At 52.4% G+C, this 13,794-nt stretch overlaps 1 protein-coding gene across 1 annotated transcript; it reads right to left on the bottom strand.

Annotated features, from left to right (window-relative positions):
• Positions 1-1,794: 1,794 nt before the first annotated feature.
• On the bottom strand, positions 1,795-13,690 carry Hpn (hepsin). The gene is made up of 12 exons (XM_059278205.1): positions 13,683-13,690; positions 12,889-13,064; positions 12,759-12,800; positions 6,308-6,437; positions 6,112-6,234; positions 5,963-6,003; positions 5,566-5,731; positions 5,285-5,475; positions 2,897-2,992; positions 2,590-2,732; positions 2,300-2,464; positions 1,795-2,109 (listed from the first exon to the last, which is right to left on the bottom strand). The coding sequence occupies exons 1-12, from the start codon at positions 13,688-13,690 to the stop codon at positions 2,071-2,073; spliced, it is 1,320 nt and encodes a 439-aa protein (XP_059134188.1). The 3' UTR covers positions 1,795-2,070.
• Positions 13,691-13,794: the final 104 nt, after the last annotated feature.

The raw sequence follows: 13,794 nt of genomic DNA, 5'->3' as shown, positions 1-13,794 counted from the left end.
TGTGTGCACATATGTGCAGATGCTCTTGGAAGCCAGAAGAGGATGCCAGATCCCCTGGAGCTGGAGTTACAGGTGGTTGTGAGCAGCCCAACGTGAGTGTTGGGAACTGAACTCAGGACCTTTGGAAGAACATCATTCACTCTTACCACTGAGCCATCTCTCCAAGCCCTTAAACATCATTTCTTAATAACCACCCTTGGGTGTCTTGTTACAGCAATAAATAAATACATGTCCAGATCTCTACTAGATCCCCTAGAATATGGCCACATGTCCTCCTCTCAGGCAGGGCCATGCTCTAGGCTCTCTCCACTGTGCCCTCTGCACAAACATACTCCTTCCTCCAATATATCTGTTCAGACCCTCCACAGGGCATTATGCTCCTGGGGAGGTTTCAGGCTTCTAAAATACACCCCTACCCACCCCCCAAAAAAGGCTGAATGCAGTGGCAAGGCCCTTAATCCCAGCACTTGGGAGGCAGAGACAGGTGCACCTCTGTGAGTTCAAAGCTAGCTTGATCTTCATAGAGAATTCCAGGATAGCCAAGACTACATAGTGAGATTCTGTCTCAAAAAAAAAAAAAAAAAAAGAAAAGAAAAGAAAAAGAAAAGAAAGAAAGAAAGAAAGAAACCAGCAAAAATAAACTTAGAATTTTTAAAAAATCTTGAGAAACAGTCTCCATTGAGCACTTTTGCTGCCGGTGAGCCGAGTGCCCCTTTTCGGCTTAAGCCTGAAGAGCCTTAAGTTCTCCGGCGCCGGGGCAGCAGCTCCCTCTGGTGGCCACCTGCGCTGCCACCGCAGTCTGCAGATCCTGCACCAAGAGAAGCTGGTGCCCTGGACCCAACCCCAAAGCAGGAAGGGGTGCAGAGGGCGGGTCTTCACGCTGCTCTCAAAAGGCATGTCACTCACTCCCTCCCTGGCGCACAAGGTTTTGTTTTCTATTGCCCCAAAGCAGATGTAGTTATTGTTCCTGGGACACTGATGTCCACTTTTTTCTGGAAACGGCTCTTCATTTTCTTTTGAAGAGTCTCCTACAAGCAGCTCATGTGGTTCCTGAAGACCCGGCTCCCATCCCCAGGCAGCTGCATTTCAGGTGCAAGATAGTCCAACCAGATCACGTGACCCGACTGACCACCGAAAGCTGGGCCTCCTTAGGATTTTTCCCCCTTTCTGGTGTTCTCATGAAAGGAGCAGCCCCACCCCCCACCTCCACCCTCAGGCATCCTGAATCTGGTCCCCAGCACATATCCTTACTTACATAGAAATGGGGTGCATTTCTTCTGGTTGTGGGAAAGCCTGCTTGGAGATGAAGCTGACACGGAGTAACAGAGATTTGAGAGTTGCTGGATTGAGCAATGCCTAAAGTCAGAGTCTCCTGGGTGTTTTAAACCCTCCCCCACCTCTCCCTCCTTTTTATTTTTTGAGATAGGGTCTCACTCTGTAGCCAAGGCTGGCCTGGAACTCACTCTGTAGCCAAGGCTGGCCTGGAACTCACTCTGTAGCCAAGGCTGGCCTGGAACTCACTCTGTAGCCAAGGCTGGCCTGGAACTCACTCTGTAGCCAAGGCTGGCCTGGAACTCACTCTGTAGCCAAGGCTGGCCTGGAACTCACTCTGTAGCCCAGAAGAGCCTTTACCTTGTGACAGTCGTCCCAAGTGTTGGAATTACAGGAGTGAGCCACCATGGTGGGAACTGGGGTCCCAATCCAGCCGTGACAGGCCTTCAGCCCTCTCTGCTGTCAGTGTCCACATCGCTGCTCAAGTGTGTAAACTCAGAGACCCGTTAATCAAAACCACCTTTATTATTTAAAGAGTATTCCCACGGGGGTACCTGGAAAGCAACCCCCAGAGAACAGAGTAATATATATACATGGGGTGGGAGGTTGAGGCTGAGTGACCCCAAGGCTGAGTGGGCCGGCCACTGTGGAAGAGAGTCCTCGGACCTGTGGACTGGGTCTGTGAAGAAAACTGCTCTGTGTGAGGCCCCGTGTGGAGCCTACCACGCGGGGCTGGAGGCGTCAACCAACTCCAGCTCTGGAGGCAAGTGCAGCGCAGAGCAGCGAGGTGAGGCTGGGTCAGGGCTGAGCCACCATGCCACTGGCTTCGGAGTGAGTCTAGGGAAAGAGCCATGGCTCCCAAGGTCTCAGAGACTTCTCACAACACTCAACTACTGCCCCTTCCCAGAAGCCTATGGGAACCTACCTGGGCTCTAGAGTGCCCTCTGGTAGGCCCAAACACAGGCTTCCTCCAAACTCCCACCTTCCTTAGCAGAGTCCCAGACAGTCCCGCCCTATACCAACTCACCTTTATGGCCTGGAAGATCCACTCCCGGAAGTCAATGACTTTGGTGTACACTCCTGGCTTCTGGGCCAAAGCGCAGCCTGTACCCCAGCTTACAATGCCACATAGCCGCCATCTTGACGTCCCAGAGATGCTGTCCTCACACACAAAGGGGCCGCCACTGTCACCCTGGTGGGCGGGATGGGACACCTGGCTGGAGGCCACCGTGGCTCCAGTGGGGAGCCCCATTCCTACTACCCTGGTCCCTTTTCTGTAATGCTGGGCCTAGAGGGCTGCCCCCCTGTGTCCCTCACCTGGCAAGCATCAATGCCACCCTCAGGATAACCAGCACAGAACATCTTGGGTTTGATCTGATTCCCATAGAAGTCAGGGCTGTTGCAGACCTCGTTGCTTATGATGGGGACCCGGGCCTCTTGGAGCACCACAGCCTGCTGGCCTGAGGAGATGTGGGTAAGGTGGCCAGAATTGGAAACACACCCTCCCCTGCTGGTGCCCACCCCATGGCCTTGGGGTCCCTCTGAGGTCCACCTAGTCCCTCCCCCCCCAACCAGCTTCAATCCCCTCCTAATGGTGTGGCTGGCCTTAGGACCTGGAACTTACCATAGAACTGTGTGTTGCCCCAGCCAGTCACAGTACAGACCTTGCCATCCACCAGGGCCTGTCCCGCAGCAGGGAGACACACCGGCTGGATGTATTCTGTGAGAAAAAACATACCAGTCCAGTCTCTGCTAGTCAGTCTGTCCCTTGTGGGACGCAGCTATACAGGCACCTCAGCCTCCACACAACGGCAGTGCACCCTATCACTACCACAATGGAACCTTCATCATCCAGTGTATGTGCCACTTTCCCAGATCTTTTCCTTTCATCCCCAGTCACCCCAGGGAGCTGAGACTGACCTTTGCCTCAGGAGGGACAGGAGGCCAAGTCACCTGTCCCACGTTTCATAGAAGCCAATGGAATAATCAGAACCGGAGCCAAAGTTAGCTCAGTTCCCCAAGCTTGGGCTCTTAACCATGGCCTCGGGACTATAAGCAGCTCAGAGGCAGGAAACGGAAAACACACCCTGCCCTTGAGACCCTTGGCTTCTACCTGTCAGAAAACCATCATAATAAACACACAGGCCTCCAATGGCATTGGCTTCCCTAGGAAGAGTAGCCTTGTGCAGTGCACAGCACATGCCAACAGTCCTGGCAGCCCTCACTGTTGCCATGACGTCAGCTCAGCCTCCCTCTGCTTCAGCACCTCGGTACAAAATGCAAACAACGATCATGCCCCAAGCTGGGGTTACAGTGGTGGAGCGCTTGCCTACAGTATACGAGGTCCTGGGGTCGATGCCCGTACTGAAAACACAGCATACACATGAAATAATTTCTCTGCAGAAACTGTGGTAAGAAATGGATGTGGTGTTGCAAACAGGAAGTGTTTATAAGACTAATAAGTATAAACAGCAATAGAGAGGCCACCCTGGAGGACTGTGGGAGAATGAAGTGAGCCCAGACTTGGGGCACACCAAGGCCGAGGAAAGCACACAGTCACTTAGCAACAAGCAAACACTCCGAGAAACGTGTCCTCAGATGATTTTGCCATTGTGTGCAGATCCTAAGAGGCTCCTTCATGCAAATTAAGATGGCTCTGATGTCACGAGGCCATCTTATCTCATAGGACCACGGTCATAGAGATGCTCTGTCTGTGACTAAAATGATTTTATGCAGCACACAGCTGCATGTAAGTTCAGCATGCCACTGTTCTTATTTATATACTGTTATTTAAGTGGTTATTTATTTGGGGCATTTTGAGAGAGGGTCTCTCAACACAGTCCAGGCTGGCCTCAGACTCACAGTCTTTCTTCCTCAGTCTCAGTGGTCAGATGACAGGCATGTGCCACACCAGCTGCTTCTTCATACTTTTTTTTTTTTTTTTTTTTTTCCAAGACAGGGTTTCTCTGTGTAATTTTGGTACCTGTCCTGGATCTCGCTCTGTAGACCAGGCTGGCCTCGAACTCACAGAGATCTGCCTGGCTCTGCCTCCTGAGCGCTGGGATTAAAGGTGTGCACCACTGCTGCCCAGGTCTCCATACTTATTTTTAAGTTTTATATTTGTGCATGCGTGTGTGTGTGTGTGTGTGTGTGTGTGTGTGCACGCATGCGCTGGTGGAGTTCAGAAAAGGGTGTCGGATCCCCTGGAATTAGAGACAGTTGTGAGAGGCTGGCAGTGGGTGCTAGGAACTGAACGAGGGCCCTCTGTAAGAATAGCAAACGCTCTTAACCACTGAGACATCGCTCTAGCCCCTCTCCCTACATTTTAATTCTGCATGGTGTTTGCTGCATGGTGTTTGGAGGGCATAGCCTTACTGACCGTTACTGGGCTTCACAACATGTCAAAGTGTGTATGAGTTGATGGCTTTGGCATATTCCCAGCTTAGTACAACTGCCACCATGTTCCACTTTAGAATACTTCGTCTCCCCCAAAGAAACCCCAGATTCTTTACCTGTTTGCAACATCTCCACCCCTTCTACCTGGGTGAGCTATTCATTTATTTATCAGCTGTTTATTTATTACTAGAGTGTCTTATGCAGCCTAGGCTAGCCTCAAACTCATTATGTGGCCAAGGCTAGCCTTGAACTCGATCCTCCTGTCTCCTGCTCCTGAGTGCTGGGATTCCAGGCATATGCCTTCACGCCCAGATTACTATGACTGAATGGGCCTATTAAGAGCATCTCTGCACTGGTTCTCTCCGTGTGACCATCTGTATCCCCCTTCTGTGTAGGAAAGGAATCACTGGGTCCCAGTGACTGACTCCTATGTGGAGGCTCAGGTGGTCGTGTGTGGCTCTCTAGCATTCATGGCTAATGCTCAGTTTGTGCTCCCTCATGAGGGATCCATTATAATCATGGAAACCTGAAGATGGATATACTTTGCTTCACAGTCCCCTTCTTTGTTCCCTGAGTCTCTGGAGTCCCTTACCTGAGGCTGGGCCTCCAGGCTTACCTGTGAGAGGCAGGGGGCTGGAGAGGTGGACCAGGGCGATGTCATTGCTGTTCTCCTCAATAGTAGGGTCTCGAAAGGGAAGGTAGCCCCCATGGTAGATTACAGCCTTAACCCCCAGTTGCATGCCATGGGGTGAGGTCCGGGTCACAGCACCAGCAAATACTCGCCATCTGGACAGGACCCGGTTACGCCTGCCGGAACAAAAGGGACAAGTCCCTGGGCCCGGCCTCTGCACACCTCTCTCCTGCCCCACCCCTGGTGGGACTGTGGGGAACACTCACTCTGGAAAGCAATGTGCAGCCGTCAGCACCCAGTCCCCGGACAGCAGGGATCCCCCACAGAGGTGGGTCCCATCGTAACGCAGGCTGACCTGCCATGGCCACCTTCCCAGGCTGCTGTCCTGGCCACCCACGATGCGATCCACCGGCAGTTTTCTGCGGCCACAGTCTGTGGGGAGGAGACAAGGAAGGCTCAAAATGGGAGGAATCTGGGTTGCAGAGCATAGTCTAGAGCCGGGCGTGGGAGGAGACACAGCCCTGCCCCAGTAGTTTGTGGGAACAGGGCCCTCCCCAACCGTGGGCATGTGGAGATCCTGGGCAGTTTGTGAGGGCATATTCCACCCTGGGGTCCCAGGCCCCAGTCCTGGCCTGTGTACCTCATTTGAGACCCGTGCCTCACCTTGGCAGATGGCAGTCAGGAATCGGCCTCTAGGGCAGTCGCTGGGAAGATAGAGGACAAGGGTGGAGACAGAGAGACGAGCCAAGCGACCAGTTAGGATGATATTTGGAGGCCAGGGGTCCAGTGCCACCCGCAGCTGCCCTGCTCACCACACAGAGATGACATCCAACAACCTCTGAGCCGTCGGTAGGCCGCCCTCGTCCACGCAGAAGAAGCCCGACGTGCCATTGGCGCCCGCGGTTCGCACATCCAGCTCCGAGTGCGTCAGGGCCCTGCACCGGCTCGGGTCAGGTCCACCTCCCGCCCATTCCATGCCTTCTCCTCCCTCGAGGGCCACCCGGGTACCTGAGGAAGCCCATCTCCTCACAGCTGAGCCCCGCCACCCTGGCGTTGGAGCGTGAGGAACACAGCAGCCTCCAGGTCCCCTCCGTCTTGTCGAACACCGCAAGCCGTGAGTCCCCGGGGCTGACCTGCACTGCAGGGCGACAGGGCCAGGCCTGGGTCCCACAGTGGCCCACCATCGGCTTCTCTGACCGCCTGAGGTCCTGAGAGCTCTGATCCTGTGCCCCTCGTCGCCCGGGGCTTCATCTGCACCCGCTACTAGGAGGGACTTCACTAGTGGGTCTCTCTCCCTGATGGGATACCCAAGCTGCTGGAAACCTAGGACACCAGGAACCAGGGAAATGATTTCATTTGACTTAGGGAGAAAGCAGATGAGAGAGAGTGAGCCTGCACAGGGTATTCACTGTGGATGAACAAGCCCAGATTCAGGCAGGCTTGGGGAACCGCCAGAAGGGGTCGGAAACCCTAGACTAACTTACCAGGTTACTAAAACATTTATGTAAGGGTAACATGGAGAAAAGGAAGATGAGAAGGGGCCTAGCAGCAGGAGGAACCGGGGCAGGTGCCTTTGATTCTAACCTGCAGAAGGTAAAGACTACAAGATCATGAGTTCAAGACCAGTCTGAACTACCTACCAAAGTGGGGAGAGGGGCCAGTTGTGGTGGCGCATGAGCCTGGAATTTGCTGAAGGAGGGAGGCGTTGGCAGGAGGATCGTGAGTTAACCGGGTGTGGTGGCGCTTGCCTTTAATCTCTGCACTCAGGAGGCAGAGACTGGCGTATTTCTGTGAGTTGGAGGCCAGCCTGGTCTGTAGAGAGACTTTTAGGACAGCCAGGGCTTGGTAGAGAGACCCTGTCTCAAACAAACAGTAAAATAATAGTAATAAAATAAATAGGGGAGGAGGAGAGGAGGAAGAGGAGGAGAACCAAGCCTCTTCTATTGGCCAAGTAAAATCTGGGAGATGGACTTGGTGATCCCAGAGTCGCCTTAGCTTGGTGGATGGCTTCCACTTACCATCCCAACACTCAGGAGGCCGAGGCAGGAGAGTTGTCACAAGTTTGAGGCTAGTGTGGACTACATATTAAATTCCAGGCCAGCCAGGGCTACAGCATTAGAAGACCTTGTTTCAAAAACCCGAACAAAAGTCACCCAGCCAATACATCATTAATGGCCGACCAGAGTCAGGCATGAAAACGCCTGCTGTACCAGCACTTGGGGGGCTGAGGCAGGAGGGTTGTGGGTCTGAGGTCAATCAGGGCTATATTATGTCTCAGGACGGAATGAAAGATGAAATGGAGGGAGAGAGAAAATGGGAAAGAGCGAGAGGGGAAGGGGGAGGGGGAGGGGTGGCATAATGCAGGGCAGGGCTACCTCAGAAGGCTGCCTCACAGCACTGGTTCTGTCTGAGGGTGGCTGGGGCAGTCTGTGTGGCCAATACTCCTTGGTCCTCCATCTGTCCTCATAAGGTCAGAGAAGCCTTCTTCACACCTGAGTCAGGTCAAACCCCTTAGGGGTGTTTCCTTGTATTTACCACATACTTTGAACATGCTGGTTATTATTTTAGACTGTAGATAAATCACACAAAATTTCTTCCTGTATGCAGTGCAAAGCCCAGGAGAGCAGACAGATAACCAGCAGGACAAATAACGGAAACGTGTCCTGTGTCACAGCAGAAGGGGCCGCAGAGACAAGGCAAGGGTTACAGAAGGACTGGGGATCTGGGGTGTGGGGGTGGAGTTGCACTTGCTGTAAGTGGGCAGGCAAGGCCAGCTTTGGTGGGAAGGTGCCACATGAGCGATGAGAAGTAGACGAAGGAGGTGAGAAAGAGGCTGAGATCCGAGAGGGGCCGAGAAGTAGGCCAGAGGAACTGAAGAACAGAAAGCAGAGATCTGAAGGCAAGGTGGGGAGCTGGGTGAGGAACAGCCAGGAGGCAGAGAGAGGATGGCAGAGTTAGCTTGCAGCTGGACCAACATGCAGCCAGCCGGGCCAGGACTCAGAGCTGGGGGTAAGGGCTCACACACTGACCTCACTCAGTGGGTGCACACTATAGGGCAGGAAGTGGCACCCAGACTATGACTCAGTGTGACCGGGACAGAGGCTAGGCCAGCAGGGGGCAGCACAGGGACTAGAGCTGGATTCTGGGAATATTTTGTAGGCAGAGACCTAAACCCAGTGGGACAGGACTGTCATCTAACCTACTTAGGAACCTGAGGCTAACGGATCAAAGTCTAAAGCCTGCCTGGACAATTGAGTGAGTTCAAGGTCAGCCTAAGTAACTTTGGGAAAAGAGTCTCAAATAAAATGTAAAAAAAGGGCTGGTGTCATCCTTGCTCAGTGGTAGAGCCCTTGCCTAGATTCCTCCAGTGAGGAGCTGGGGTGTGGCTCAGTGGTAGAGCCCCTGCCTAGAATCCCCCAGTGAGGGGCTGGGGTGTGGCTCAGTGGTAGAGCCCCTGCCTAGAATCCCCCAGTGAGGGGCTAGGGTGTGGCTCAGTGGTAGAGCCCCTGCCTGCATGATTAAGGCTTTTGGTCCAATTCCCAGCACCAATAAAAAAAATTAATAACTTATGTGCACATCTCACAGATGGCGCATTGAACATCAAAGGATACACTTGTTCAGAGCAGACAGGCTAACAATCAGCCAACCAGGATTCGACCTCAGAGTGCCCTCTGGCTTCCACATTCTCTGCCCCTCGCTTGGGTCTCCGAAGAATCCTTGCCTTCCTCTGCCCAGCACATGCTCATCCACAGCAAGACTAAAGCTGCTGGAGCAGCAGGCTCTAAATATGGCCTTCGTCTCTGGCCTTCATCAAGACTGGCTGACAGCTCCCACTGAGTGGTGCCTACCATCCCCCGACTCCCAGGATCAAGACAAGAGCAGCAACTTGGGAGTCAGGAGGCACCATGCTAACTGCCCAAGGTATTTCCGACCACATGGGCGTCTGCGTGTGTGTGTGTGTGTGTGTGTGTGTGTGTGTGTGTGTGTGTGTGTGTGATTTTTAATGAATGTGCATCGGGAAGACCCTGGAGATAGGGGATGGGGAATATCAAATGCGTTCTTTTTTGTCTAGTTCTGGTTTTAGGAAGACAAGGTCTCATTTGGTAGCCCAGATGGTTCTGGAACTTTCGACTCTCTTGCTTCAGCCTTCTGAGTGGCTGTCCGTCACGGCTGTGCACCCACAGGGCGTTCGTTTTAAAGCCCCCTTCTGGGCTGTTGTTTGTTACTTTACAAGTGTTTCTTCTGGTGTGCTGTACATCACCAGGTGTGCTTACCAAACTGCTAGATATATTTAGAGGTGTGAAGATCCCAGAGCAAAATAAAGTGAGACTATAGTCAAGGTCGTGTTTCCTTGTCTGTGTCTATCTCAGTGTTCTAGGAAGTGCTACTCACAGGGCGCAGGCACTGGCCGGAGCCCTCGCTGAGTCACGATCCGTGTCTTTCTTCCTTGGCTAGTTGGCCCTTCAATTTGTCTTTGCGTTTTTTTTTTTTTTTTTTTTTTTTTTTGTTTTTTTTTTGTTTTTTTTTTTTTTTTTTTTTTTGGTTTTCTAAGACAGGGTCTTGCTATGTAGCCCAGGCTAGCCTCAGACTTTCAGTCATTTTGCCTCAGCCTCTCGAGTGCTAGGATTACAAGTATGCTTAACTCCAACTCTTCTCACACTTATTCTTAAAAGAGAGATTTCCTGAGCACCTACTACATGCCACAGACAGCCTGACCCATAAACAAAACATCTCTGCCTCCCTGGAATGCTCATAAACTGTCAGTGTGAGGGTTCCATTATGACAGCTGGATGGCCATGGGGTGGGGAAGGTATGCAGTGTGAGCTTTAGGAAGGGCTTGCTCAAGGAAGGGTGAGGAGGAGATGCCTAAAAGCTGAGCCCTGCATAGACATGGCGGACAACTATCTCCTCTTTTCCCACTTGGCTCTGCTCACCCCACATCCCAGATGAGGAAGTAGAAGCTCTCAGAAGGCCACAGCTCAGAAATGATGGAAGGGAACCCCAGCTCCAGGCGGGCGCTGGTGAGTTTTGCCTTGGCAAGAGGACAGTGGAGCACCTGGGGATGCAGCCTGTGATCCCAACTACTCAGGAAGCTAAGACACGAGAAGTCCAGGTTTAAGGATAGTTCAAGATCAGCCTGATCAACTTAGCAAAAATTCTATTTCAAAAAGAAAAGTCAAAAAGGGTGGGGGCTGTCGCTCAGCAGTAGTATGCTTGCCTAGAGTCCCCCAGTGAGGGGCTGGGGTGTGACTCAGTGGTAGAGCCCCTGCCTAGAGTCCCCCAGTGAGGGGCTGGGGGTGTGACTCAGTGGTAGAGCCCCTGCCTAGAATCCCCCAGTGAGGGGCTGGGGCGTGGTTCTACCCTTGCTAAGCAGTTAAGCATGTGTAAGTCCCTGAGTTCTCACATCAGTACTGTGAAGGAGGAGGAGGCGAAGGTGAAGGTGGTGATGATGCTGGAGGAATCGGGTATTTAGGGACCAAAGGGAAGCCCTGAGTCCAGAGAGACAGATCCACAAGCCAAGGTAAACTGCCAGTGAGACAGGGCCAGATCCTGAGTCTTTAGGGTTGGGATCCCATCCTGGTGCCATGGGGAGCAGCAGGGCCTGCTGGTCTATTGCTCTGTCACTTATTGACCTGTGGGCTTAGGGAAGGCAATCTGCTTCACAGAGCCTCAGTTTCCCCCATATGCAAAACACTGGGATGATGGTAGCCTTAGGCTGCAGCCAGGCCTGGGGTGTGCAAGCTTTCACTATGGCAATGACTTCAGCAGTTACTGGACAAATAACTGAGCTGGAGTTACACACGACTACCACCTGACTGCCAGAGTCTCACTGTGTAGCCTAGGCTAGCCTCAAACTCACAATCCTCCTGCCTCATTCTCCTAAGCATGGGGAGCTGTATGCTACCATGCTGAGCCTCGGCCTGTGTCTATGCCCTTCACTCTACAGGAAAACGTGCTCTCGCAGGACTGAATGAGCCAATACCATCAAGCCTCGAGGCTGGGCCCTGGCCTCGGGGTCAGTGTTTCTAAGTTCAGTCATGGTGACTGTTCAAATCTGGAATCTCGTTTCTTCGAAAAAGCATGCTCCACCTCCCCATCACCGCCCCTTTCTGCTTCCCTGGGTCACAGACAAGCATGTTGGAGGTGGACTGGGGGAAGCCTCAGCCCTTCGTTCCGCTTGTGGTTTCTGCCTCTGTGTTCCTGTGGCTGCTCCTTCTGCATGCGCAGTCATGCCCACAAGTCTGTTCTGACTCCATCCTTACTGGCCGCCATCCGTATAAAGGACAGATAGAGCCGCTATTTCCTCAGAGCGGGGAGTCTACTGAATTCATCCCACCCCTCTGGAATGAGTTTTGACCACACCCATGGTACACATGTGTCCATCACAATTTATATCATGATGGGAGGTCTGTGGTTCAGGGCATACCATCACATGGTCAAGCCTCAGTTTCCCTTTGTGTAAAAGGGAAGAATAACAACCCCACATTCAAAAGGCTTTGAGGCTGTATGTGTATAAATAAATGTATAAGCAAAAACTTAACTCTTTCTCTCTTTGGGAGTGATGCACTTTGATAATTTCTAATCTTTTTCAGACTTTCTATGTGTGCACCTGTGTGTGTGTGTGTGTGTGTGTGTGTGTGTGTGTGTGTGTACAGCAGGTACACGTGTATATTTGTGTATGTGGAGAAGATAACATTCCCTAAGCACTGTCTACCTTGGTTTGGGGACAGGATCTCTCACTGCCTGGAGCCCCAGGGAGCTGCCTCTGTCTCTGCCTCTGTCCCCAGTGCTGGGATTACAAACCTGCTCCATTATACTCTGCTTCCTCACATGGGTTCTGGGACTTGAACTCAGGTCTTCATGCTTGTGAGGCAAGCACTTTGCTGACCGAGCAACTCCTCAGCCTCAATTTCAGGCTAGGTCTATGTAGTGATGCACACCTGGTAGTCCCAGGACTTGGAAGGCAGAGGTAGGAGGATCAAGAGGTCCAGGGTCCTCCATAGTAAGTTTGAGGCCAACGGCCCGCCTGAGACCTTTTCTCAAAAATAAAGTTGAAAAAGAAAATGTTTTCATCTGCATAGGACACTCATGGGTGACTTGTCTATGGCTTGGATAGCGGCCACACCCTTGGGAGGTAGACCTCAGAAGCTAAGCAGAGTTGGGTCCGTAGTACTCAGATGGGAGTTCATTGAGTCACTTAGACAAAAGCCTATGACCTGGGCACAGTGGTTCATGCCTGTAATCCCATCACCATGAAGCTGAGGCAGGAGGATTGCCACAGATCTGAGGCCATCCTGGGTGAGTTCTAAGCCAGCCTGAGCTACAGACAAAATCCTTTTTTTCCAACAGCATGACAGGCATCAAGTACAAACGCAGTTACCAGTCCCAAGAATACTTTGAGTTCCCCATCACGCTTTTCCTCCGGGACACCCTAGGGATCCAGGCCTGCTCCACTCACCCGGGTACAGCGGCTCCTGGTCACTCCGAAGTAGGATGGTCACTGTGGAGAAGGGAGAAGTGAGAGCAGGCAGGTTGCAGCCCTTGGGGTAGGTGAGACCTCAGGAGCTGGGAGAGGGAGATGCTCTCACCAATGGCCCAGGATGCGGCCCCAATGCCTGTCAGGAGCAGCAGAGTCCCCACAGTGAGAGCCGCCACTTTGGGTCTGGAGCAGCATGATGCAGTCCGGACACCTGCAACAGACACCAAGCTGGTCACTGCCAGGCCTGTCCTTAGCACAGCAAGGGTTGGGCACTGGGCCAGCACCCTGCCAGGCAATGGAGAGTACCTTATCGGGCCTGGGCCTGCGGTGCCTAAAGCCCCATTTCCCAGGGCTAGGCAGCTGGCAGGGCTGTCCTGTGCCAGTCTCGTGGACAGCCAGGTGTCTGGCTCCCCAAGGGTTCCAGCTGGGAAGGGGGTATGGCTCGGCCAGCTGCCAGTTCCCTGCCTCCCTCCCTGGTGCTGGCACAGTTCTTCCTCTCCAGTGACATGGCACTTCTGGACTTCTTTGGCTGCCTCCTGCTAGCCTGTCCCCAGACCCTCTTCCAGAAATTCTTACAACTTTGAGGCATCTGTGACCTCTGACCTTCTCCTGCTTGGTAACCCTAAAGCCAGACCTTTTTCTCACAAGACCCAGCTCCAAGATCAAATTTGCCCCTGGGAGGTTGAGAATACAAGTTTTAAAACTTAGCTGAATTTATTTTGTTTTTTTTTGGTTTTGATTCAGTTTGGTTTTTTGTTTTGTTTTATTTGTATTTTGAGACAAGGTCTTGCTACATAGCAATGCCAGCATCAAAGTCACCATGTAGTCCAGGCCGACCTCAAACTAGTGAGCTTTCCTGCCCTGCCTCCCTAGTGCTGGGATGATAAGCATGTACCCCCATACCTGCCCATGTTTCTGGGTTTTTGTTGTTTTCTTTCTTTTTGTTTTTGTTTTTGTTTTTGTTTTGAGGTAAGGTTTCTCTGTGTAGTCCTGGCTGTCCATGAACTCACTCTAT

Source organism: Peromyscus eremicus, chromosome 1 (genome assembly GCF_949786415.1).
Source record: "Peromyscus eremicus chromosome 1, PerEre_H2_v1, whole genome shotgun sequence".
In the NCBI taxonomy this organism is placed as follows: Eukaryota; Metazoa; Chordata; class Mammalia; order Rodentia; family Cricetidae; genus Peromyscus; species Peromyscus eremicus.
The sequence above is the reverse complement of the archived record's forward strand: the minus strand, read 5'-3'. Positions and strand labels throughout refer to the sequence as shown.

What these genes read in the sequence shown, in the direction of transcription:
- Hpn (XM_059278205.1), bottom strand. An exon ending in GGGCAACACACAGTTCTATG is followed by an intron (nt 2,733 to 2,896) that starts GTAAGTTCCAGG and finishes ACATCTCCTCAG; the next exon opens with GCCAGCAGGCTGTGGTGCTC. An exon ending in GGATCTTCCAGGCCATAAAG is followed by an intron (nt 2,110 to 2,299) that starts GTGAGTTGGTAT and finishes CTCTTTCCCTAG; the next exon opens with ACTCACTCCGAAGCCAGTGG.